This window comes from Pristis pectinata, chromosome 3 (genome assembly GCF_009764475.1).
Source record: "Pristis pectinata isolate sPriPec2 chromosome 3, sPriPec2.1.pri, whole genome shotgun sequence".
Lineage (NCBI taxonomy): Eukaryota > Metazoa > Chordata > Chondrichthyes > Rhinopristiformes > Pristidae > Pristis > Pristis pectinata.
Genome location: NC_067407.1, coordinates 44,965,504 through 44,991,143, shown reverse-complemented (window position 1 = coordinate 44,991,143; position 25,640 = coordinate 44,965,504). Strand labels below are relative to the sequence as shown.

The window sequence follows — 25,640 nt, the reverse complement described above, 5'->3', positions numbered from 1 at the left end:
TCTGATTACATATCTGCAAAGTTCTTTAAGGTGTATCTTTGTTGGAATATGATAACCAAACACGGTACAATTCTTGGAATGTCACGTACTGACATAGTCTGACAATCTCAATCTCTTCCTGCTACCATTACTTTTTGACTTGAATCCTGCAACGTAAATCGAGAAAATTTATGGTGTGAATTTAAAAGATGTTGCACAATTGATTCAAAGTAGGAGCGATTAGGCTTTCTAAAATAGAACGGTTGAACACAACCAGAATCTGTCTTACAAGTGTTTCACCGTAAGGTCACTGTTTCCTTAATAGCGCCTTTCAAGACAGACATAACGTGAACTTCGGAAATCGTTACAAATAATTAAGTACAGTGGGATTAAAAATGCGCATGCCTAAAATCTGAAATAAATACTCCCTCGATTTGTACATTTAAGAATCGTATTCATTAAAAAAAGTGACGTTGTTTGGGAGACCCCCTTAGAATGGAAATGAAAACGCTGGGGGCTCTATCTCGGCTGGTCAGACAGCATTTGTGGAAAAAAAACAGAGTTAACTCCGTTTCTCTTTCCAAAGATGCTGCTTGACTTGCTGAGTGTTTCTAGCATCTTTTGTTTATTTTTTCCATATTTAGAGGGTTTAATAAATATCGACACCTTTTTTGAAACTTAAGTTCTTAAATGTACACATCGAGGGAATATTTTTTTAATGCCAACCACCTAGTAATTCGGGGGAGAGCGAAGAAGTGATAGCAGAAATTTACGCCGGGTGTCAGATGGTTTTAGAGTCAGCTTTCATCAATCCGGCTCCTCTCCCCTTCTTACTCTCCACTCTATTGGCGGAAGTGGGTCACGTTTAGGGAGTGTGGTGCACAGATCTATGCCTTGGTCCCAGATTGCACTGCGAGGGTGTGGACCTGTTGCCTTTTTTGTGTATGTTTTGTATGTGCAGTCTTCAATGGCGCTGGGACGATTCAGGACTTCGAAGGAAGGTGTGCCGAATGAATTGAAGCGTTCGCTGTCTCTCGGTACCATGCGCTGGAAACTACGGCTCATCCTGCTCGGCTGTCTGATCGTGCAATGCCCGGCAGCCATGGACGAGTGCTACGACGAGAATGCCCGGTCTCAGCGCTGCATGCCCGAGTTCGTCAACGCCGCTTTCAATGTGACTGTGGTGGCCAGCAACACTTGCGGCTCCCCTCCTGAAGAATATTGCGTCCAGACCGGAGTAACGGGGGTTACCAAGTCCTGCCACATCTGCGACTCCAGCAACCCCCGGCTTCAGCACGGCGCCGTCTACCTGACCGATTATAATAACCAAGCCGATACCACTTGGTGGCAAAGTCAGACGATGCTCGCTGGGATTCAGTACCCTAATTCAATTAGCTTGACTTTGCACTTGGGTAAGTCTCTCCCCTCTCCCCGGCCAAAAAAACCTTAAATACAACCAATGATTTTAAATTTAAAAGTTCTTTGAAGTGCATCAGACCCTTGAAACTTTGTGTAACAGGATTTCTGACCGTCTATATTAAAGGGTCGGAATTCGTATTAGTTATGCAGCCGGTCAAAAGAATTGTGAATGCTGTAAATATTATCCTGAAATTGCATTCAGAGCACAATTAATGGAAACATGGGGATTCCCACCCACTCCCCTGAACGTGAAGGTGGAACGGTGAACCTGTTTAAACGGTGCATAGAAAACGAGGGAAGGTGGGGAAGAGGAGTGTTGTGGCAGACATGGGTCTCCATTTAATTATTAGAAAACTTACAATTCCAGCCGATCCGTCAACCAGGGTTGAACTTTGAAGCGAATATAAAGGTCAGAAGGAAGCGCTCAGCCGGCCGATTGAAACTTTCAATTTAAAATATCCCAAGTGTGTTTAGGCTGACACCATCTCCCCCTATCCCATAAGTGGCCACGGTGCATCTGGGCCGCGATACCTTCCTTTCCCGACCGGTTAAACGAGTGGAGTTAGTTTTGCTGCCCCCAGGGTACAACATTTTAAGCAGCCTCGCGGTTTTGTACACCTTAAGTACGCTTGAGCGGGGAAGAAGTGCTTTTGGTGCCGTTTAACGTCAGTTAATATCTGCACGAATTGTTCATAAAAAAAGTGTTTTTTCCGCTTATTCTCTCTCCATGAGAAAGTTTTTTTAAAAAATTCCTTCCCTGCTCCAAGATGGCGCAGTTTGTGACTCCATTAGGCGGCGAGTTTTGTCAATAGTTAGAAGTGGATGGGAAGGAGGGGAAATTCCGAGCGGGAGCTGGACGGGCCAAAAGGGAGAGGTCGCTGACATTTTATTCCAGGGAGTGTTGGTTGATTGCAGTGCGCACTTTAGTGAGGATGGTATTAAATGGACGGAATGATGTGAGAGAGAGAGAGAAAGGCTAGGGTGGGGACTTCTGCTATAAAACTGAACAAACGCGCCGTAAATCCACGCTGTTTTAAGTTTTATTGGTTAAGTGGATTTACAGTAGATGGGCGACGTCTGCTGGTCTCGGTTCTCACGCTGGTGGTCGTGCCTTTTCCCAGGACACATCCTCCTCTGCTGCAATCTTAAATTGGACTTGACAGATTGTTCCTTTGCGTTGGTTTGCGTTCCGCGAAAGGAGTTTGTTGAGAATTTCAGTTGAAGAGAATTTCAGTTGAAACCTTTGCTTTCCTCTGGTTTACCAGAAAAGCTAAATCGGGCGAGTTTGGACAACTTCAACTGCTGCAGACAACTGCTGTTAACATGACATTTCTCTATAATTTAAACAAAATCACTTTTACAGGATCACTTTGAGAATATGGTGAAGCTGAGATTTTAGGTGTCAAGTCCGTATAAAACAGATAGTTACTAGCGAAGTAGGTGCATTCTTGACTGGTGAGCGCTCTCTGCTTTAAGGCAGTAGTTTTATTGTACCCTTTGCAATGAACTTTTTGTATTCCGGTCACTTTTTGTATCACCGAGAGATTTCCTTTTCTGTATTATCTCCCCTCCAGGATAAACATTGAATAATTATTCACTTTTATAATTATGAGTCCTCGCTAACTTAACCACCGTCCTACTCTTCGATCTCCCCCACTTTTCCCTCTGCATTATGCAGAAGCTGAGATCCTCTTTAGTTCTTTAGACTTGTTTTTTTTAAGGGAAGGAGGACTACTTTGAAAATCTGTTTTTATTTCGCCAATATAACTCCGTTTGTCAATAAATCAAACATGCAGCAATAACTTCATTTGTTTTGCTTTAAGAATTCTGCAAATCCATTTCATAATTTGTTGAGAGTATTGACAAATTTTGTTTGTTAAATGCACTGGTCCGTGCCTGATGTTGGTGACCTGGTTAAAATTGGCCAGAAAAGAGAAAATTTAAAAGGAAGTAGGGCAGAAAATAGTGTTTGCTATCATATGAAAAATATCAGTTTTGTTTTAAGGTGAAGGTTGAATTAATCTTTGTTATTAGTGCTTAATTTAACTTAATTCAATTTAGTTGCACTTTATAGAGACTCTATAACCAAAATACCTGATTTTTTGTCAATTGAATAAAATCTTCTATTTGTACAAAATTGGGTGGTGCATTGGAAAGCACCATTCCTCACAGCTCCAGACAACTGGGTTTAATCCTGACCTTTGGTACCCTTTGTGGAGTTTACATATTTTCCATGTCATTGTGTGGGTTTCCCCAGAAGCTCCGGTTTCATGGAGTCATACAGCATGCAAACAGGCCCTTCAGCCCACAGAGTCTGCATTGACCAAACACACACCTATTTACAATAATCCTTCATTAAACTCATTTTATTGTGCCCATATTCTCATCAACTTTCCCTAGATTCTGCCACTCATCTACACACTAGGGGGCAAATAACCCTCCAATCTGCATGCCTTTGGGATGTGGGAAGAAACCAGAGCACCTGGAGGAAACTCACGCAGTCACAGGTAGAACATGCAACTTCCTTGCAGACGGCACCCAAGGTCAGGATTGAACTTGTGTCTCTAGTGCTGCAAGGCAGTGGCTCTATCAGTTGCACTGCTGTACTGCCCTCTTCCCATGTGCCAAATAAGTGCTGGTTGGCTACTGTGAGTTGCCCCTGTTGTAGGTGGGTGGTAGGAGAATTGGGGGAGGTGGTGGAGTTGATGGGGATGGAAGACAGAACAAGTGTGTGCTTGATGGTTGGTATGGCTACAGTGAGTCAAAGGGCCCCTTCCGTGCTGTATCACTCTGGCTGTAAGAAAATAATGAAAACTGAAAAATAAAGTCATTTTTTTTCCTATAACATGAAAAATGTGCATTATAATGGTAGCTATGGAATGCCACTTGTTTCCTTTCTCCTCTTAGGAGGTGGTGCATTCAATTATTTTGTATTATTGATAGTATTGGTTTGTAATCCTTTTGATGTTAATGTATAAAAAATTAAAAATGGGCTGGTGACTTTGACCCATCCTTCTGTATGTAATACACCTTCTGCAGGACAGTGAGAATGCAAGTTTAAAATTTGTCTCTCACTCTCACACTCAATCTCACAGCTGGTCACTGATCAACACACAGAAAATATGTTTGGTGGTGAACAGGGAGATAAAGTTGTGTGTTAATGTGTGGCTATAAGGAGGAAAATATATTGATCAGATACAAACTTGTTGCTTGGAAAATCAGTTTTAATAACTAGTAAAAACAATATATTTTAACCTTAATTTTCAGATTACTGTTTAAAATCTTAATGTTTTCATTTGGGTCCTGCTGACTAATTACTATATTTAAACTAGTTAAAAATTACAATTTGCACAGTTGGAGACGAGATATGTTTTGAGACGGGCGTTAAATCATTTTGTGATCAACTAATGTTGCTTTTGGGATGCAGTTTGCACCCAGAACATTCTTGTGCCTCTGCAAGTTAGGCCTGCAAGTCCGTACATTTCCTCTTTTGGCCTTGGGTAAATTAATTGGCTTTTGCTAATTGCTCAGTCATTACTCTTCATGCAAAGTCAACCAAATCTCAGGTTTGATTCCACCCAGCTTGATGAACCTGGCACTGCCATTGTAACATGGCATCCATAACATTTGTAAGCTCTTTTCCAGTTAGTTAGATAACAACAGATTTACTGGGTGATGACTGGTGTGTGAGAAATGAGTTGGTATTTGTTTTCAGTGAAATGGATGTCTTGCTGTGGAAGGCACAGGAAACAAATGCTGTCTGAATTAATGTACTGTGGAATATCAAAATTCATTCAGGTTTTTAGTTTACTTGGCAATGAAAGTTACTCTAAAGATGTATGACAAATAGTATGTTTAATGGTATAATAGTATTTGTATAATGGTACATAGTGCTTCATTTGTTTAATCTACTACATGTTCATTATTGAAATATATAATGGACATTGCAGATCACACATGGGAAATGGCAATAAGTTGTGTGCTGTTTTTATTCCATCCATATTTGACCAGTACATAGTTCCTTCAAAAGTTTTAAGTTTTTGTAAGTGGCTTAATTTCATTATAATTTGTAAGTTGGTTTTGTGATATTGGACTGAGTTTATGCTTTCATTGCTTTTGTTAGGTATATGTTAATTTTCCTTGTAACCAAAGCTCTGTATTTGATGTATTTTTGAGGCAGATGGAAAATCTCTAGGAACTGGTGAACAATTTGAGTACCTTCTTTAATGAGATCTTTCTGTCACTAGTTTAAATTCATTTTGGTTGATGTAATACATCTATATTGCTAAAATTACCTCAATGTGGGCTAATATCGAGTATTTGTTGAAAGTGATAATAATTTCTGTGAGGATTATCAATAAAGCTTAACTTTATTTGTAGCTACTTTCCCATCTTAACTCATCGACAAAATCGCCATTTATGCCTTTTTAACTTGCAGACTATTTTAAAGCTGTTTTTCTTGCTGACCTGCCACTTTGCAGCATCTTTAAATCTGAGAACATCCATTTCTGAGAACATACCCATTTCCTAGTTTGCAACAAATCCCATTGACTCATTACACCCATCCTCTGGGAGTGGCATCTCAATTTTAAATTTTCAACTTTCTTCTTGTGTCCCACCATAGCCTTATACGATACTGTCCTCTGTAACCTCCTGCAGTCCTACAGTCCTCCTGCAGTCCCGTGAGCTGCTTCCCTCCAATTCTGGCCTTTTGAGTTTCTCCAATTTTAAACACTATCATTCATATCATGTCTTTAGCTGTTAAAACCACAACATGTACATTCCCCTTCCTGAACCTCTATCTATTTTCCCCATCTCAAGACTTTTTAAAACCATTCTTTCTGATCGAACTTTTAGCCATCTGCCTTTAATCTTTCCTTATTTCTTGGATGTAAATTTTGCTTGACAATGATCCTGCAAGATAGCTTGTTAAAGGTGCTTTGTGAATTTGCTTTTTGTTTTAGTATATTGGGCCTGCTCAGGACAACCACAGGTTCTTCAACAATTGTCTATGCTAGGGAATTCAAAATGTATACAATGAAAATAAATGATAACACTAATTTAAAAACCACAGTTTTTTTTAAAGAGGATTATATGTATAGAGTTCCAGTGCTATGAAAGGTAATCAGGTTATGGTTTTATGGGAATTCAATAACCGATGTTTGTTTCTGGATAAATTGGTGATTAAATTAGTTAATGCTGGCCTCAAATTGTTGTGTTAATTCTATTTTTATCAGAGGTGGCATGGAAGAGAATTGGTTTATTTCCAGTTCAAAACATCAATTCTTTTTAGGGATTATCTTCCTGGTTGGCCCACAATCACATTATTGGTATAGCTGCTACCAAATAGAAGGCCAATCTTTTTTCTTCACTTTGATTCTGATTATCATTGCGTAGTGCATTGAGAATATAGTCTTTGTCAGTGTCCACTGATAAGAAGTGTTGCACTCTGGGTTCTTTATCCCTCAGCCACACTACTAACACTGGCGGAGTTAGTTCTCACTCCTGCACAAGAAAGATGGAGACTTTGACACTGGGGTTAGTGCTTACAATGAGCATTGGTCACTCATTTCATTTGTCAGACTTTATGTATTAGATGAGGCAAAAGGGGACTGGAGGGAGCCTACCAGCAAAGATTTTTAGGTGCAGTAGGGAAGGAAGGTCTGTTTTGACCATCGAGCATCCATTTACACCAACTTTTTTCTTTACTCTCCACATATTCCCATCAACTCCCCTCTGATTCTACCACTTGCCACCTTATTAACAGCAATTTATAGGGTCCAATTAACTTGCCAACCCTATTGACAAGTTATATCTTGCTCTGGTGAAGTGTGTCTCTGTTGCAGAAAGAGGGAAAATAGTGCCATCGTGATCTAAGGCAAAAAACTAAGCTTTTTCTCAGGCTTACAGCATCTGCAGTCTCCTGTGTCTCCATTATGAACTGTTTTTAAGGAGAGGTGGTGGAAGAAGAACGACAGTTTGAATTGAACTGGAAGAGCAGGGAAACGTCACAGTGAATGTGGAAAATTATACATGGTTGAGTTTAATGGTATGGAAATAAACGTAACACAATCTCACAATGGAAGGAGGAAAAACCAGGTATGAGGTAGTGTCTACGAGCTGGACGAGATAAGTTGTGAGTAGTTGGAGAATAACAGTCAAGATAACTTGAATGGAAGGTCTGGTTGATTGCTTGAAAATCCTGTGCATGGTCTTGCCTTAAAAAAAACTTGAAGGCTGTTCACAACTCTCTGGCTTTTCAAAGTCCATGTCAATTATTTAATTTGTCATACAAATTTTTATAGGCTTTTATTCTAATTTATTTACAGATGGCCTAAAGCAAATATCTGGGTTCAGCTGAGTCTAGCTTATTAGCTAGGAACAGTTTTAAGAAATGCTGGGTGTGGATGGGAGAAAATTGAACTTTTCAAGTGGTAACTATATGGTTGATGAAAAATGTCTTTGTCATAATTATAGCATGCAATTTAGCTAATGACCAAGTTAGAGGTATGCAGCCAAATGGAGGACATTTCAGTGAATCAACCTTCTTGTAATTTTGTGGTTATTCTGTTTAGGCTGTCTTAACTGGACTTTGAACACTTAAAATGTGAGCAACGTAGTTCCTATCATTTACCAACCCATCTGAAAGAGAGCAATATATGTTTTGAGTTGAAAGGCAATTTTGGGTACAGCTCTAAGGTAAACTGGCATAATTTTGAAATTGCTTACTCATCCACTGATAGTGAAGTAATCTTGTACAAAAAAATCTTCAAGTCCAGGTTTTACCTGTGAATTTCCTGTTCCTAAATGAGACACCATATTGGATATTTCTTAAATGGTTAACAGCAAGCTGCTTTGTCATGGTTATGACTGGTGTTATTGCTTCAATGTTACGTGGAGAGCATTTTATTTGAGAGAGAATTTTGCTCATCCTACATCACTTAGCTTGTTGAATCTCCATTCTTTCCCTGTGTCTGTCACATACATTTAATATGAGGAGATGGGAGAAATATTGGTCTGGTGAATTGTATATCATCATCGTCATCTTCCATACAAGAAAATAGGACAGCAGTAGGCCACTTGGCTCTTCAAGCCTTCCCTGGCATTCAGCCTGATCTTGGATGATCTCCCCCAGGGCTCAACTCTTCTCTGTGCCAGTTCCACATACCCTTCAATTCCCTGATCCTTACCTCCTGTTGAAGTACCTCCAGTGATTTAGAGAAACAAAGGACTGCAGATACTGGGATCTAGATGAAAAAACAACTAGATACTGGAGGAACTCAGCAGGCCAGGCAGCACTTGTGGAGAAGAGCAAATGGTCAACATTTCGGGTGAGGATCCTTCTTTGGGACTGAAGAGAGAAAATAGAGAGTAATTACAAAATCCAAATGTTCCACGATGGAACTCATACGACGCCTCAATCACTGATGATCTCCATTCCTTGTTCCGAAGTATCTCCCACCCCGAAAGGTATTTGAGATGTGGCCGTCCGCACAAATACCTGTTTCCTTCTACAGGTTAACGACAAAGTGGACCCCACTGGATTATTCCAAAAACCCATATGTGGATTATAGTGACAGACACAGTTATTGTTTTTCATCCATCGATACGGAGACCAACAGGCAGGTGTCTCCCTCCCTCTGCTCCAAAAAACATCATCATGTCCTTATCTCCTGTTGTTGTCATAATCACGCCCCACACACACACACACACACTACTGTGCAATGTCTTAAAGGGACATTCACCAGTAGTAACCTAATCTGTAACAACCTGTAGTTTTTTTTCATTTTCAACCTTTCACAAATATCTATCAAATAGGAGAAATCAAATCTGACTTTTTTCCTCCCTTCGTTTGCACGCAAGCAACAGTTGTGATGTGTCCTGAAGTGCAAACGCTGCCTGGCAACTTTATTTTGTCCTTTAATGATTCTAAAGGCCTTTGCTGTACATATTCATTGAGAGATTCATTCTTATCAAACTAGTTAAGCAATCATTTCAAATTTGAATAAGATCTGTGAATTCCCTTTTGCCATGAATTGGAGCCATAACTGCATATAACATTTGACGTGAATGTGAAAAACAAAGGCCGTCAAACCTGATAATTTTCAAAAAAAGATTTGGTTCATGTTTAAGTATTGCCAGAAGGACAAATCTTCATCTGGTTTTAAAAAAATATTTCATTTTTAGTTGATACAGAGCAAGGATACTGATGATCTTCCAAAGTTAAAGTTTTACATGAAAGGCAATTTGAGTGTATAAATGGTATTATTTATTAAAAGCAAGGTCACAAGTATTCCCACATCTTGTAACTTTTAGTTGATTTGGAGTCAAAACAATAAACACAAGTTCTTCATTCATACTTTTACAAACTATTGTGTGTCCTGTTGTAAGTTGGTGATAATAAACCTGATTCTGAAAGTTCATTGCCCTGAAATGTTAACTCTGTTTTTCATTCTACAAATGCAGCCAGATGTGTTTTTCCCAGCTTCTGCTTTTGTTTTTAGCATCCCTGGTACTTTTTTTTAATCCCTGAGTGTCGTGTTGGATTTGTGAACTGTGTAAATAATTGTGAATTATCATTTAGCTAAGTGGACCTTTTTTAAATCCTCTTTGTCATTTTGTTAATATACAGAAAATTTTTTTTTGAAACCCCTTCCTGAATTTATCTTTCTCGTTTGGATGCCCGATTTCCCCTTACCAATCTCTAAAAGTAATGTATTAAAGAAAAACAACATTTCTGAATTGGCAATAAAAGTTAGCTTTCATATCCATGACCATATACCAATTAGGCCAATACTTTGATTCTTGTTTTGGAAAACACTCTGGCTATTGAATATTTCTCTGTTCATTATCACCTGACCATTTGTTTTGAATGCAAAGGAGGATGTCTATGTGATATCCACAGGTTGTTTTGGGTAGTGAAGGTCTGCACTCAGGAGGTTGAGTATGATGTAATGTTTTCAGTACTATTGCAGTATTGTTTTAGGATTTTTATTAGAATGGTGCAGCATTTCCTAAAGGACAGGGGAACATATTCAGGAAATATGCTTATGATGTAACTTCTGTAGACCTCAAGGGATCTTATTGCGGGTTTATTAGTTGAGTTCTACTCGTCAGGTGTTATGAGCATTTGAATTGGCAAACATTTTGATTTTGTTCTGAATAATCTGCAAGCATGTTCATTGTGGGAAATTGGCTTGACATTCACTTGTTTCCCCACGAACACCCCCCCCCCCCCCCACCCCCACTGGAGGGCTGCAACATGCTTTGATGGAAAACAAGTTGTGGTTCCTCAAAATTGTGTTGGGCTTTTGTTTTGGACCAATGCAGGAATTGAAAGATGGAGAGATTTGAGTGGGAGTGAGATTGAGAATTAAATTGACAGGCAACTGGAAGCTTGGGTCACACTTGCAGACTGAACTCGGGCACTGTGCAAAGCTTTTACAGGGGTAACATGAATGCGAAAAAAGCAGTACAATTCTAATATTTTTCATAAAGATTTTTGTTCATGTTTAGATAGTGCTATGACTGCAAATTCTTCATCCCGTAACAAATTTTCATCTTTCTTGTTTTGATGATCAGTGTGTGACACTGCACCTATCATTTCAGCTGTCTCTTGCAGTAATATAGAATCGAGCTATTTACTTCCCTCTGCTGTCTTGGCATTTACTTATTATCTTGACCGTGTTGTGGGAAGGATGTAATTTACTTCTTTGTTTTTTTTCCCCACAGCATTGAAGGTTGAAACACAGGTTTATTTGGGTAAATTTTGAAAGGTTTGCTAAGACTAAGGGAGGCAATGAATGCCATGGTTTGGGGATCCTGATAAAGTTAGGGATACTATAAAGTCTTGATTTCAATGTGATGATGTAGGAAGGAGTATTGGATAAGTGCATTTGAATTATACAGGCTAAAAGAAGTTGGGGAAAGATTTGAGGAACATTGCTCATTGTCACATGAAATAGAACTGTGGTGGAGGAAATTTCTATATTTCTATGCAGCAAGTCAGTGAAGAGCTGTGAATAACATGACATTTTTCTTGTAAATTGTCTAGGAGTGTGAGATTTGTTCGAGGAGCATCCTCAAATGAAAGATCTGCATCTACCATTATGGTATTCTTCCCATTTTCATTCTCATTATTGAAAAACATCACTGGAAACATTTACAATATTGCCCAGAGAAACTTTAGGCTTTTTTGAAGTCATTCTAGATAAGTCTTCGAGGTTTTTTTTTGTAGTTATTGATTAAAACTGAATATTTTAATCCTTGGTTATGATTATGTGGTTAACCTTCCCCAATGCTTTAGGGAGATGGTGATGAAATAAAACAGCATGGTTGTAATTGCAGTATGTTTGCAGTTTTGGCAAAGGGGTGCTGTAACTAGTCAGACAGATGGATGCAAGTATGGAAATAACTTCGGAGAAGGAAGGGGGCTTAATTAGAGAGGATGGATGGTTCAAAAGTAGTTTTTCAAGAGAATGTGATAATACCAGTTTTTGAGAGGCGAGGAGGAGTTATTGATTCATTGTCCTGTAGGAAGGCTGTGGTCAAGAGAGATGTGAAGGGGTACAAGGAACATAAATACGATGACATTGACTTATATTTCAAAATTTCCCTTTAAAGGAAAGAAAACTCTAAAAATTGGAGTTGCCAAGTGGGCACCTAGGCTGGTGGGGGTGGAAATTCAGGCATGGAAATGATTTGGAGAATGCATCTCCAAGTTGGGTGTTTTTTGGTGGAGATCAGGGGAAGTGGAGGTAGTCAGGGAGATGTGGACAGTTTACCAAATAGCAATAAGGAACTCTTAGTTGTTTTAACCCAAAGGATAAAGTTATTATTTTCTTTCTATCCTATATAGGCTCTGTAACTTGTTTCTAAATAAGAAGAATTCTTAGTAAATTACCTGGAACAAGTAATTTGGTTTGTACCCGTCAAGTAGTAGTGCTATAAAGTGCAGTTTGCAGTACTCAAATATCATTGTTACATTTGTTCATGTTTAATTTCAATGCGCAAGGTTAAAATTATTTATCTAGAAATATTGGTTATTTTGGTAGATTGTGTAATGAATGGTTTAACTTGTTTGCTAATGGTATATACAGTACTGTGGGGATAGCAATAAAGTGCACATGCTTTTTAATATATTTTGGTAAATAGTCATTACGTTTAAAACCTGGTAAATTTTTAAGTTGTGCAAGGGAAGGAATGTGGTAAAGTTTCTGATGATTGCCAAAATCAAATTAGCATTAGAATTGTTGGAGAAATGTACAGATTTTTGGGTTGTTACAACTCCCTGCCACCTTCTTCATGCATTGAAGGCAAAATTGCCATCGTTTTTTTTCCTTATTCTCCCTTTACCTCCATGGATTTCAAAATAATCAAGTAGTCATCAAGCACTTTGGGATATCCAAAGAACAGTGAAAGGCACTAAATAGTTCCAAATCTTGCTTATCTGAACTGTAGATATATTAGTGTATTTTGTTTAGTATAGTGGGTTTAAAAAAAACTCTAGATGTACATGCATCAAATATCTTGGTACCTTTTGATATTCCACACTCCAGGAGAAGCTAACTGATATGTTCTTTGTAGCTTTCTGGGATGTTTATTAGTATGAGGCAGTTTTGTGGCTTTACTACTTGGTTTTGCCAGTTTTCTATTCCTTGACGTAATGCAACACATTATTTAGATTTGCCACTTGGATGCTTTGAGCAATGTTTGTTTGGTTGAGCATACTACTTTACAGTTTCTTTGTAGATGATATCCATTTCTGTACCAGTTTTGCAAATGATAAATAGTCTATTCCAGTGATAATTATGGCATAAAAGTGTTGGATCAGAATGAATGAAAACGTTAGAATCTCTCAACCAGACTGAAAGCCTTTAACACCAAGTAGCAACTTGACCTATTACTTATGATTCGTGTACAGCCCTTTTTAACTTTGTCAAACCATAAGGAGCTGCTAAAACTAGTTCTTAATTTTTGTTGTGCTGATTGCTGAAACAGAAAAGGTTGTTTTCCCAGCAATTCTTTCAAAACTTTTCCCCTTGCACCTCCCCCATTATAAAAGCTGCAATGCTGTTATAAAGAAATTATCATGTTTTATTAAGCTGACATAGCTTTTAAAGAAGTGCCCAAAGCAAGTCTTATCTTGCATGCCTCACAATTCTAAATAAGGTGTTGTAGTTGTTCAACTGAATTCCTGAGCACTTCCCTGTCCTTGAAAGGACATTTGATTACTTCAGTTGTACATACTATGCTAGTACATTGTACATCTGAACTATAGACCCTAAGCTAACAGAACATAATGAAGAATGCAAAATATATTTGAACTTAACTAAACAAAAGTGATTCCGATTGCATACTTCATCTAAGTACATACTGAAAACTTGATATATTTACCATAAAATGCAGTACTCAGTGATCTTTCCAGAAATATCTTTCTTAAAATTCTATAAATATGGTCCTTTTTTCCTTGAAAGGTCATATTACTGTGACATGATTGAACTACATTGCTCCAAGTACCCCTTTGGCAAAACTTGTTTAATTGTGTCAATTCATCAGCAGGAAGAGAACTGAGATTACTCATTTTGGTTTTGTCTTTTGTTTGTGATTGTTGTTCATAATTGTGTGTTGTTTATGGTATAATTGTCTCATCCTCCAAACCAACCAAGGATCCTAACCAGAAAATGGGGGCTGGAATCCAAGATATGCTGCCCTGGAGGTCCCGGTCTGGGACTTGTGGCATCAGAATTTGGAGCTTGTGGGGTTGGGGGGGGCGCGCGAAGGAAAGGATCTTGTTTGATCCTGTTGTATGCATTTGAGGTCATGGTGGGGAATGGGAGGAGGGGTGCTATTTGAGAAGTGTTTAATTATACATCTTCCTAGTGAAATGGCTGTGTTAATGTGTTGCAACCTAAAGCTTTTGAATAATGCATTGTGCTTTAGTGGTCTTTAATGTTCTCTTGACATTCACTTCTAAGAGGGCTGTGGAGAAAGATGCAAGGGTCCTTGTCTTGGTTCATTCCAAGCAGCCGAGTAATGGAGGACTCTCTGATCTACGGGTTGTTCCTAGGGTCACAGACCAAGACAGACATCATGTCCTGCTGAAAGATCATCAACGTGGTGATAGACGCTCTTTGTTCTGCCCGAAATTTGTTGGTTTTCCAGCACAACAAAATGTCCGTAAGGGAATGCTGCTGACTGGCACATTCCAGGCTGCAGGAGTACGTTCTGAAGAACAAACCGAAGCTTGGTGCAGGCAACGCAAAGGCTCTGTTGGGAAGGACCACAGTCTGGGGTGCTTCTGCTACTGCATATGGAGGGGCTGAGTCAGGTGGGGAAGCCCTTCAAACATTAAAATGGTGTATCACCTCAAGGGGCCACATGAGTGGCTATGGTTTTTAAAAAAGTGTTTACACTACTGTATATATTAACCATATGACATTAAGCATGTAAAGTTTTGCACTGTTTATTCTTTTGTATATATTACTATGAATAAAGTTTATTTTTGAAATAGATAAAAGGAGCTCAGCTCAAAAATGGGATTGTGTTTCATGGGTGGTCAGCAGTACCTCACCCTCATATCAATTCTTCGCATGAGAATCAAGACAACAGTAACTCATAATCGATTAGGAAGAAGGGGGACATTATTATAGAATTAAGATGTTAGGTCTGTTGGGTTCTAATGCAAACCTCCTTTATTCCCTCCAGATGAACTCCCCTACCCATATTTGCAGGCAATCAATCTGTGTATCATATTGGTTGACTTTTCCATTCTCTTGATCATTGACAGTACCATCTTTGACCATGTCTCTGTATCTCCAGCTACCCATCTCCCTATTCTCTTCACTTTCTGCTCTTTCCGTTCTCAGAATAAATGCTACAAAATTATTTAAAATTACTTTTTTATGCCCCCAACTTCTGATCTCTCATTTACTACATTTAACTGCAGCTTAATGGAACTAATCTTTGAGACATTTGTGTGTGCCCGTTTTGAAGCTATCTTTCTTGATGCTGCATTTAGGGACATTTCAGACTCATGAACAGAAATATGCTTGAATTCCTCAAGTTTAATGTGGAACTACATTACCCAGCTGATGTATGTCTCTTTGCTATGAAGATAATCATTGTACTGAAACGCCCACTGAAGGACATGTATATGAAAATGTTGCACAATTCCCCTGAGAATGGGGGCAGAAGTATACCCAACATTGCCCTCATCCTGATGACCACCTTTGTGTGTGGCTGTATCAGTAGGTGTGTGGACCCCAAGTACGTGGGCACCAAATGTCACTACGTGCTGAGGTTCTACCTGTCCCTGGTGTTGTAGTAGGTAGGCCTGGCCCCTCTACTGCGCAATGCCCCAATCAGCTGGACATCGCCGTACCACCTGTCCTTTGTGGAAGAGTGTTTCCAAGTAAATACCTTTTGACCACGTCCATCAGACAGTGGTCAGCACAGAATGTACTTCAGACACTGTGGGACAGAGACTCTATGGGTTTGTTCCAGGAGCAAACGGTCCAAACCATATGACAGAATGCCTCATCGCCAGATCTGACCAACAAGCATGAAGACCTCACTTGGCTGGTGGTGAGAGGTGCCCTCCCAGTCAGAGCTTTCCTCCACAGACGACATATCACCCCCTATGTCCGCTACCCTCGGCATGGCTGCAGTGGGGAAGAAACAGTCACCCACCTCTTTGCAGACTGGATTTGCTAAGAGGGTGTGGAGAAGGATGTAAGGGTCCGTGTCCCGGTTCATCCCCAGCAGCTACGTGACAGAGGACTCTCTGATCTACGGGCTGTTCCCAGGGACACACACTGAGACAGACATCAAGTGTTGCTGGAAGTTCAAGGACTCCCTTTGGTCTGCCTGAAACTTGTTCTTCCAGCACAGTGAGATGTCTGTAAGGGAATGCTGTAGGAGTACGTGCTGAGGGACACATTGAAGCTCAGTGCAGCAATGCCAAGGATCTGTGGGGAAAGACCACTGTACTGGCTCCTTCCCCTACTGCACATGGAGGGGCTGAGTAGGATGGGGAAGCCCCTCGAACAATGAAAGGTGTATCACCTCAGAGAGCCACAAGTGGCAATAGTGCTATGTTTGCTTGTGTGTGTTTTTTTTCTGCTGCTTAAGTTTTACACTACTGAATGTAACAACCATGCATGTTAAGCCTTTGTATTTTGCACTATTCTTCTTTTGTGTATATATTTTTTATTAAGTTTATTTTTGGAATTAAAAATATATATGAAAATGTTTTGAATGTGATATTCCATTTCCAGTCAAATAACTAAAAAGTTACTCATTTATGACACAGAGGGTGGTTATTCAGCCCATCAAGTCTATACTGGCTCCTCTGCAGAGCAATCCCATCAATCCTATTCTTCCTTTTATGTCCCTGTAACTCTGCAACTCATTGTCTCTTAGGACCCATCAACTCCCCTTTGATTCATTTGTCATTTAGCTACACTAGAGGCAATTTATAGTAGCTAATTAACCTACTATGTGTTTGGGATGTGGGAGGAGACTTCAACACACTTGGTTGCAGAGAGAAAGTGCAAACTCCACAGCGTGCTGGAAGGCAGGATCGAACTTGGATTCCAGGACCTGTGAGCCCACAATGCTAGCTGCTGTGGTACACAATACGTAGGAGTAGGAATGGGCAATTTATGCTATTCAGTCAGATCATAGTTTATCAACCCTTATTTTTTTCCCTATTCCCAGTAATCCAGAATACCCCGAAAGTCCAAAGATCTGTCTATTTAAGTCTTAAATAAATTGAATGACTCAATCTTCACAGCATGCTGAGATTAGAGAATTTCAAAGATTCGTGACCCCCTGTGAAAAAGAAACTTTTCCTCATTTCTGCTTTAACTAGATGGGAATGGAAAAGTCAACCAATATGATACATTGATGTATTGCCTGCAGTCTCTTATTAGGAGATTATCCCCCTTCTCCAGTTCTAGATTTGCCAGCAAGGGGAAATATCCTCTCAGCATCTGCTCTTTCAGCAAGTTGTTTCTATAATTTCTTCAAAGGTCATTTATTTCTGAATAAGGTATATTTTTCTGACATTGAATCTATTCCCCATGAGACCTTGGCAACTTTTTTCACCAGCTTTATACAGCTGACAATTAAAATCAGTGCAAACTTTGCAACCTGTTACAATTTATTTTCTTCTCCTTTCCCACTTACAAATAGTAGTATCTGCAGTATTTTACTCAGTCATTTCCTGGCTGAATAAAATCTTGCAAATATTCCAAGATTTCTGACTATCCTATCTTTGAAGCTGATTTGAACTGTTCATTTTAATGTTAGTGTAGAGTTTGAAAAAATAAGTTCATGTGGAAAGCTAACTGTGAATTGAGCAGTAACACTTCTGTTTCTCCTGTCATTGGAATTGTTCCATCCTTTCACTGTTGTAATTCAAACTTATAAAAGTCCCCATTGTCACATTGAATGTGTGAACAGCATTACACATTTTGTTGCTTTGAAGTTGTGTTAAAAGCACTGAAATTTTCAGCTTTTGCTTTTCTTCTGTACTTAGCAAGTAAGTGAATGATTTGAGAATCTTTTGTTTGAGCTTCAGCAATGGTTGGAAGTGCAGTAGACAGTTGGTGTCTGCTATGTGTTCTCAAAGGCAAATAAAAAAAAGCAGAGCATGGGAACTGAATTGCCTCTGCAAACCCTAATGTAATAATTAACTTGGGCACTAAGTGTGTGCTAGTGTTAGGAGCAATGCTTAGGCGTGACCTCTTCCAAGTATACTTCAAAAGCACCTATAGTTTTTTTGGTATTTCCAGGTGCTGCAAGTTGTACCTGGATTGTGCATAATGTGTCCAAATAAAGTTTGAAGTTTAAAGCCACCATTTCACAATTGTGCTAGCCCTGAAGTTATCCAGCTATCCTATAATTATTTTGATCATTTGAAATGTACATTTTGGTATGAAATTCTTTTAACCTTTCATCATAATGCACCCACCCGCAACACAAACTAACGGACAACTAAAAATTGGCCATGATAATGAAATGAAATGAAGTTATCTTCTAAGAATGCTGACCAGAAGTGATAACTAATTCTAGTTCTTTTCAATGATGCTCCTTTTCTCTATTGATGGTTTAAACTAATTTGGCAGTGGGATGGGCACCAGGACTTAGCATTGAAAAACATAGGAGATGGGTAGCAGTAGAGCAAGTCATGGTATGGTTTTGGATAACATCGGCCTAAGAGAGAATAGAAGATGATACAAGGTTTACTGTATATGTACATAAACATGCAAAGCGTAAATAACCACATAGTATTGTGATGTTGTGACATTAATGGCCATCTAGCTTCATAAGTATTAGGATTGGGTACTAAATATTCCTGGACATGTAGTTTGGGGAAAGTTGGGAATGAAAGGAGAAGGCTTTATAGTGTTATGAAAGGATAATATGCGAGAGTGGATGTCTTGGAGTGATCAAAGACAGAATTAGTTAAGAAATATTTGAGGTGCCATTGCGTTACTGGGATTCAAAAGTTTGCATATTAATGGGAAGAGTAGAAAGAGCAAATCTACAAGGAAGTTACAGAGAAGTGCAAATTCCACAGAGCACTGATAATGGAAGATTTCAAGAATGTAGAGAAAATGTGTCTTGATTGTATTTACTATGTATACATGATGAATAAAGTAAGTTTTTGGGGAAAAATTCAACTCTCTTAATGTAGACAAATATTAATAAGGAAAGAAGAGCCAGAAGAACTTTTCAAGTGTGTTCAGGAGATCTTTCTTGACAAATGCATTTCTGGCCCAATAAGGAAGGAGGTATTGCTAGAATTAATTTTGTGTAAGATGGGGGCCCAGTGGGAAACATTTAGGGAACAGTGATCACAGCTTCAAAACTGTTCTACTCTCTCTACACTTGTGACTGTGTGGCCAAGCGCAGCTCAAACGGCATCTATAAATTCGCTGATGACACCACTGTTGCTGGTAGAATCTCAGGTGGCGGCGAGGAGGCGTACAGGAATGAGGTAGATCGGCTGGTTTTGTGATGTCGCAGCAACAACCTCGCACTTGATGTCAACAAAACCAAGAAATTGATTGTGGACTTCAGGAAGGGGAAGTCCAGAGAATACACACCAGTCTTAGTTGAGGGGTCAGCGGTGGAAAGGGTAAACAGCTTCAAGTTCCTTGGCGTCAGCATTTGGGAGGATCTATTCTGGGCCCAACACAATGATGCATTCAGGAAGAAGACATGCCAGCGGCTCTACCGTTAGGAGTTTGAGGAGATTTGCTATGTCACCAAAGACTCTTACAAATTTTTATAGATGTACGGTGGCAAGCATTCTGGCTGGTTGCGTCACAGCCTGGTATGGAGGCTCCAATGCATGGGATCGCAAGAGGCTGCAGAAGGTTGTAGGCTCAGCCAGCTCCATCACGGGCACAACCCTCCCCACCATGAGGACATCTTCAAGAGGCGGTGCCTCAAGGAAGGGGCATCTATCACTAAGGACTCTCACCATCTGGGACATGCCCTCTTCTTGTTACATAGGGAAGAAGGTACAGGAGCCTGAAGACCCACACTCAGCGATTTAGAAACAGCTTCTTCCCCTCCGCCATCAGATTTCTGAACGGTCCGTGAACACTTTTTTTTGCACTATTTATTTATTTTGTAACTTACAGTAATTTTATGTCTTTGCACTGCACTGCTGACACAAAACAACAAATTTCACGGCATATGTCAGTGATGATAAACCTGATTCTGAGGTTTGGAATACCTGTGGAAAAGGAGTTAGAATATTCCAAAGTAAAAATCATCAATTCCATAGGATGTAGAACAGTTCCCACAGATTGAAATGTAGCAAATGTAACCCTATTTAAGAAATCAAGGAGAGTGGAAACGGAACCTTAGACCTGTTGGCCTGACATCAGTTTTGCTGAAAAATGCCGGAAACCATTGTTAAAGAAATGATAATAAAAAATAAAGCAGGACTGGGTAGAGTCAACATGATTTTATGAAAGGGAAATCTGGAATATTTTGAGGTGGCAGCTAGCAGAATAGATGAGAGTAAACCCGTTGATGTGTATTTTGAATTTCAGAAGATCTTTGATAAGGTGCTATCCAAAACCAATTGGGTATTGGTTTATTATTGTCACCTGTACCGAGGTACAGTGAAAAGCTTGTATTACCCACCGATCGTACAGGTCAATTCATTACACAGTGCAGTTACGTTGAGTTGGTACAGAGTGCATTGATGTAGTACAGATAAAAACAATAACAGTACCAAGTAAAGTGTCACAACTACAGAGTGCATATTAGGGTGGATTGAGGATTGGTTAATGGGCAGGAAACAGAAGGAATAAATATTATTTCTGGGTTGGGAGGTTTTGATTAACAGGATGTTGTAGAAATAATTTATTTTCCCCCTGCTGTCCACAAATTATATTAATGATTTGGATTATGGGTTCAAGTGCAATATTCCAAGTTTGCAGATGATGCAAAGTTGGGTGATGGTATGGTCTGTGAGGATGATGTACAGAGGGCTTGTGAAGTTATTGTTAAGTTAAATGAATGGGAAAGGAAATGGCAGATAAAATATAATGTGGAAAAATGTGAGGTCATCCACTTCAGTGCAAGTGGTAGAAAGGCATTGTGGCGACTCACCTTACTGGTATCAAACCAGCTCCCGAGATCGTGAGTGTTGTCGGAGGCCCTGACCCAAGTTGGTGCGGGGCACTCCTCCTTCTCCATCGTTGGGCTAGGAAAGCCCGCGTGCGGGAAGGTCAGGTGACCAGCATGTGACATCAGTGCGGGAACGGTAGCGCGGGAAGAGTTTCAGTATTAAAAGGCGCACCACGCCCCTGTCGAGCAATCGACTTCTGACTCCAAGCAACAGACTCCGTGTCTTTATTCTATAGTAGTGTAGCTAGCTGCTACATTGGTGACCCTGACAGGCCCAAAAGTTTTTGGACCCACGATGTCTGCGTAACAAGAGGTACAGGTAGTAGCCCTTAAACTGCTCACCTTTTGGACCCTCCGGCCACGTGTCTGGTTCGACCTGGCCAAGGCCCAGTTCCAGATTCGCCAGATCACTAGGGACGACACCAAGTACTACTACGTGGTGAGCGCCCTCGACCAAGACACCGCAGCCCAGGTGGAGGACTTCATCCAGGCGCCCCCGGAGGAGGCGAAGTATGATAAGTTCAAGACCCTCCTTCTTGAGACTTTCGGCCTTTCCCGACGCAAACGAGCCTCCCGCCTCCTTCACCTCGATGGGTTGGGTGACAGACCCCCCCCCCCCCGCGCTCATGAACGAGATGTTGGCCCTGGCAGACAGCCACAAACTCTGCCTGATGTTTGAGCAGGCCTTTCTAGAGCAGTTACCCGACGACATCCACCTGCTCCTGGCGGACGCCGACTTCAGAGACCCCCGGAAGGTGGCCGCCCATGCTGATGTCCTTTGGCGGGCAAAGAAGGAGAGCGGGGCATCTGTCGAGCGCGTTGCCACGCCATGTACCCCGCGGCCCAGCAGGCCAGACCCGGCAATCGATGCACCCCACCCACCACCGGGTCTGAGACACCGACCAATAGTGTTTCTACCACCAGTGGTGGGGCGCAGACGCCCGCAGGTGCTGGCCACCATGCAGGTTTCTGGGAAACGCCAGGGCCAGCTGCCACTGATGGCTACGGCGGCTGGCCACCCGGATAGCCTCTTGCATGTGTGGGACAGGCGTTCCAGCCATCGTTTCTCGGTTGATACCGGGGCTGAGGTCAGCGTCATGCCTCCCAACAGCCACGAGACTCGCAACCGCATACCAGGACCCGCCCTCAGAGCCGCCAATGGCAGCACCATCCGGACCTTTGGCACCCGTTCGGTGCAACTCCAGTTCGGCACCAGCAACTTTACCTGGAAATTCACCCTGACCGCCGTTGCGCAATCACTTCTCGGGGCAGATTTCCTTCACGCCAACAGTCTGCTGGTTGACCTGCGGGGTAAGCGTTTGGTACATGCCAGGACCTTCCAAACGTTCTCGTTGGGTGAAGCCAAGCTACCGGCCCCACACCTCGACTCCGTCACCATGTCGACCAACGAGTTCGCCAGGGTCCTGGCAGAGTTCCCGCCTGTACAAACGCCCCAGTTCTCCACCACCATGCCCAAGCACGGCGTCCAGCATCACATCCCCACCCAGGGCCCACCCCTCCACGCCCGCGCCCGACGGCTACCCCCAGACATGCTCCACCTTGCGAAGGAGGAATTCAAGAAGATGGAGGAGTTGGGGATCATCCGCAGGTCGGACAGCCCATGGGCCTCTCCGCTACACATGGTCCCCAAGGCAGCCGGAGGCCTGGCGACCTTGCGGTGATTACCAACGCATGAACGACATAACTATCCTGGACCGGTACCCCATGCCGCATATTCAGGACTTCGCTGCCAACCTGTATGGGCGGTCCATTTTTTCCAAGGTCGAGCTCGTCCATGGCTATCACCAGATCCCAGTGCATCTGGGCGACATTCCAAAGACGGCACTGATCACACCTTTCGGCCTCTTTGAATTTGTCTGGATGCCCTTTGGCCTCAAGAACGCTGCTCAGTCCTTCCAACGACTGATGGACGCGGTCGGGCGCGACCTTGACTTCGTCTTCATATACCTCGACGACATCTTGATTGCCAGCAGCAGCCGCCAGGAATATTTCACGCACCTCCGCCAACTCTGTTCTCGCCTGAGGGATTTCGGCTTGACCATCAATCCAGCCAAATGCCAGTTCAGGCTCGAGACAATCGATTTCCTGGGCCATCGGATCGACAAACACGGCGCCTCGCCCCTGCCTGCAAAGGTTGACGCCATCCACCACTTCGCCAGACCCACCTCCATCAAAGGCCTGCAGGAATTTCTCGGTATGGTAAACTCTTATCACCGGTTCATACCATCCGCAGCCCGCATCATGCACCCGTTGTTTGCTCTCCTGTCGGGCGGAAGCAAGGACATTGTTTGGTCAGAGGAGGCTGACACCATGTTCGTCAAAACCAAGCAGGCCATGGTGGACGCAATCATGTTGGTGCATCCTCGCACGGACGTCCCGACTGCACTCACGGTCGACACCTCCAGCACAGTGGTCGGAGGCGTTCTAGAGCAGCTCATCGAAGGACGTTGGCAACCGCTGGCGTTCTTCAGCAGACACCTTCGACCACCAGAGCTCAAATATAGCACCTTCGACTGCGAGCTGTTGGCGTTGTACCTGGCTATCTGACACTTCCAATACTTCTTGGAGGGCAGGCCGTTTACAGCTTTCACTGACCACAAGCTGTTGACCTTCGCTTTCAACAAGGTCTCAGATCCCTGGTCAGCACGGCAGCAGCGGCACTTGTCGTACATCTCAGAGCACACCACTGACGTCCGCCATCTGTCCGGGAAAAAGAATGTGGTCGCAGATGCACTTTCACAGCCCACCATCCAAGTTTTGTCCCGGGGGTAGATTTCGGTGCCTTGGCGGAGGCACAACAAACTGACATGGAGATGCCCAGCTATCGCACCACAGTCTCGGGCCTGCAACTGCAAGACCTACTGGTAGGCCCTGGTGAGCACACCCTGCTCTGCGATATATCCACCGGTAAACCCCACCCCATTGTTCCAGCTGCTTGGCATCGATGGGTGTTTGATTCCATCCACGGCCTGGCACACCCATCCATCCGGACTACTGTTTGGATGGTGTCCGACAAGTTCGTCTGGCATGGCCTGCGTAAACAGGTTTCCGAATGGGCCCGGTCCTGCACACACTGCCAAACCTCGAAAGTACAACAGCATGTCAAGGCCCCTCTGCAGGACTTTCAACCTACCCACCGGAGGTTCGACCATATCCATGTCGACCTTGTCGGTCCCCTCCCAGTCTCCCGAGGAACGCGGTACCTCCTCACGATTGTCGACCGTTTTACCCGCTGGCCTGAAGCCATTCCCCTCGTGGAGACCTCCACCCAGTCCTGCGCATGGGCCCTTTTGTCAACTTGGGTGGCCCGTTTCGGTGTCCCGGCCCATATCGCCTCAGACAGGGGAGCTCAATTCACCTCCGGCCTTTGGTCTGCCGTCGCCGACTTGGGTTCCCGGACCCACCTCACCACCGCCTATCACCCGCAATTCAATGGGCTGGTGGAGAGGTTCCATCGACACCTGAAGTCGGCACTCATGGCCCACCTTAAGGGGCCCAACTGGGTGGATGAACTCCCCTGGGTCCTGCTGGGGATGCGTACCATGCCAAAAGAGGACCTGCATGCCTCGTCCATGGAGATGGTCTACAGAATGCCCTTGGTCATTCCAGGTGAGTTCCTACCAGCCCCTCGGGGGCCAGAGGAAGAACCTGCTGCGACGCTCAAGCGGCTTGGCAACCTGGCCCCGATACCCACCTCGCAACACAGGCCCCGACCCATATGCTGACGTCCCTCCGAGACTGTAAGTTTGTCTTTGTCAGAAGGGGCACGCACCGAACACCGCTGCAGCGGCCGTATGAAGGGCCATTCTGGGTCGTCAAGAACAATGGGTCTACGTTTGTGCTGGACATTGGGGGGGCGCAAGGAGGTTTTTACAACTGACCGGCTGAAGCCGGCTCATCTAGAGTTGGACCAACTGGTAGTGGTCCAGCGAGCGGGACGCAGGGGCAGGCCACCCAAGTCATAGTTTATTTAATTCTGGCTTTCGTGACGGTATCACCGGTTCTGGTGGGGGGAGGGGTTATGTGGCGACTCACCTTACTGGTATCGAACCGGCTCCCGAGATCACGGGTGCCGTCGGAGGCCCGGACCCAAGATGGTGCGGGGCCCTCATCCTTCTCCATCATTGGGCTAGGAAAGCCTGCAAGTGACGTCAGCACGGGAACGGTAGCGCGGGAAGAATTTCGGTATTAAAAGGCATACCGCGCCCCTGTCGAGCAATCGACTTCTGACTCCAAGCAACAGACTCCGTGTCTTTATTCTATAGTAGTGTAGCTAGCTGCTACAGCATATTATTTTTTAAGTGGTGCGAGCTTAAAAAGTGTTGATCATCAAAGGGTCCCATGTGTCCTTCTGCACAAAGTACTTAAAGTTAACATCCAGGTACAGCAAGCAATTAGGAAGGCAAATAGTGTGTTGGCCTTCATTGCAAGAGGATTTCAGTCCACGAGTAGAGGTGTGTTTCTCCAATTATGTTGGATCGTGATGAGACTACATAAGGAATATTGTGAATTGGCCCAGATCTCCCCATCAAATGAGCAGATTTGTGGCTTTTGCCATGTGT

At 42.6% G+C, this 25,640-nt stretch overlaps 1 protein-coding gene across 1 annotated transcript in view; it reads left to right on the top strand.

The window, feature by feature from the left end:
* Window positions 1-827: 827 nt before the first annotated feature.
* The window catches only part of lamc1 (laminin, gamma 1), a 205,420-nt gene continuing 180,607 nt past the window's right edge, over window positions 828-25,640 (top strand). Inside the window, 1 exon segment of the mRNA XM_052011503.1 lies at window positions 828-1,391. Within this exon segment, the coding sequence (XP_051867463.1) occupies window positions 869-1,391 (523 nt within the window). The 5' untranslated portion in view covers window positions 828-868.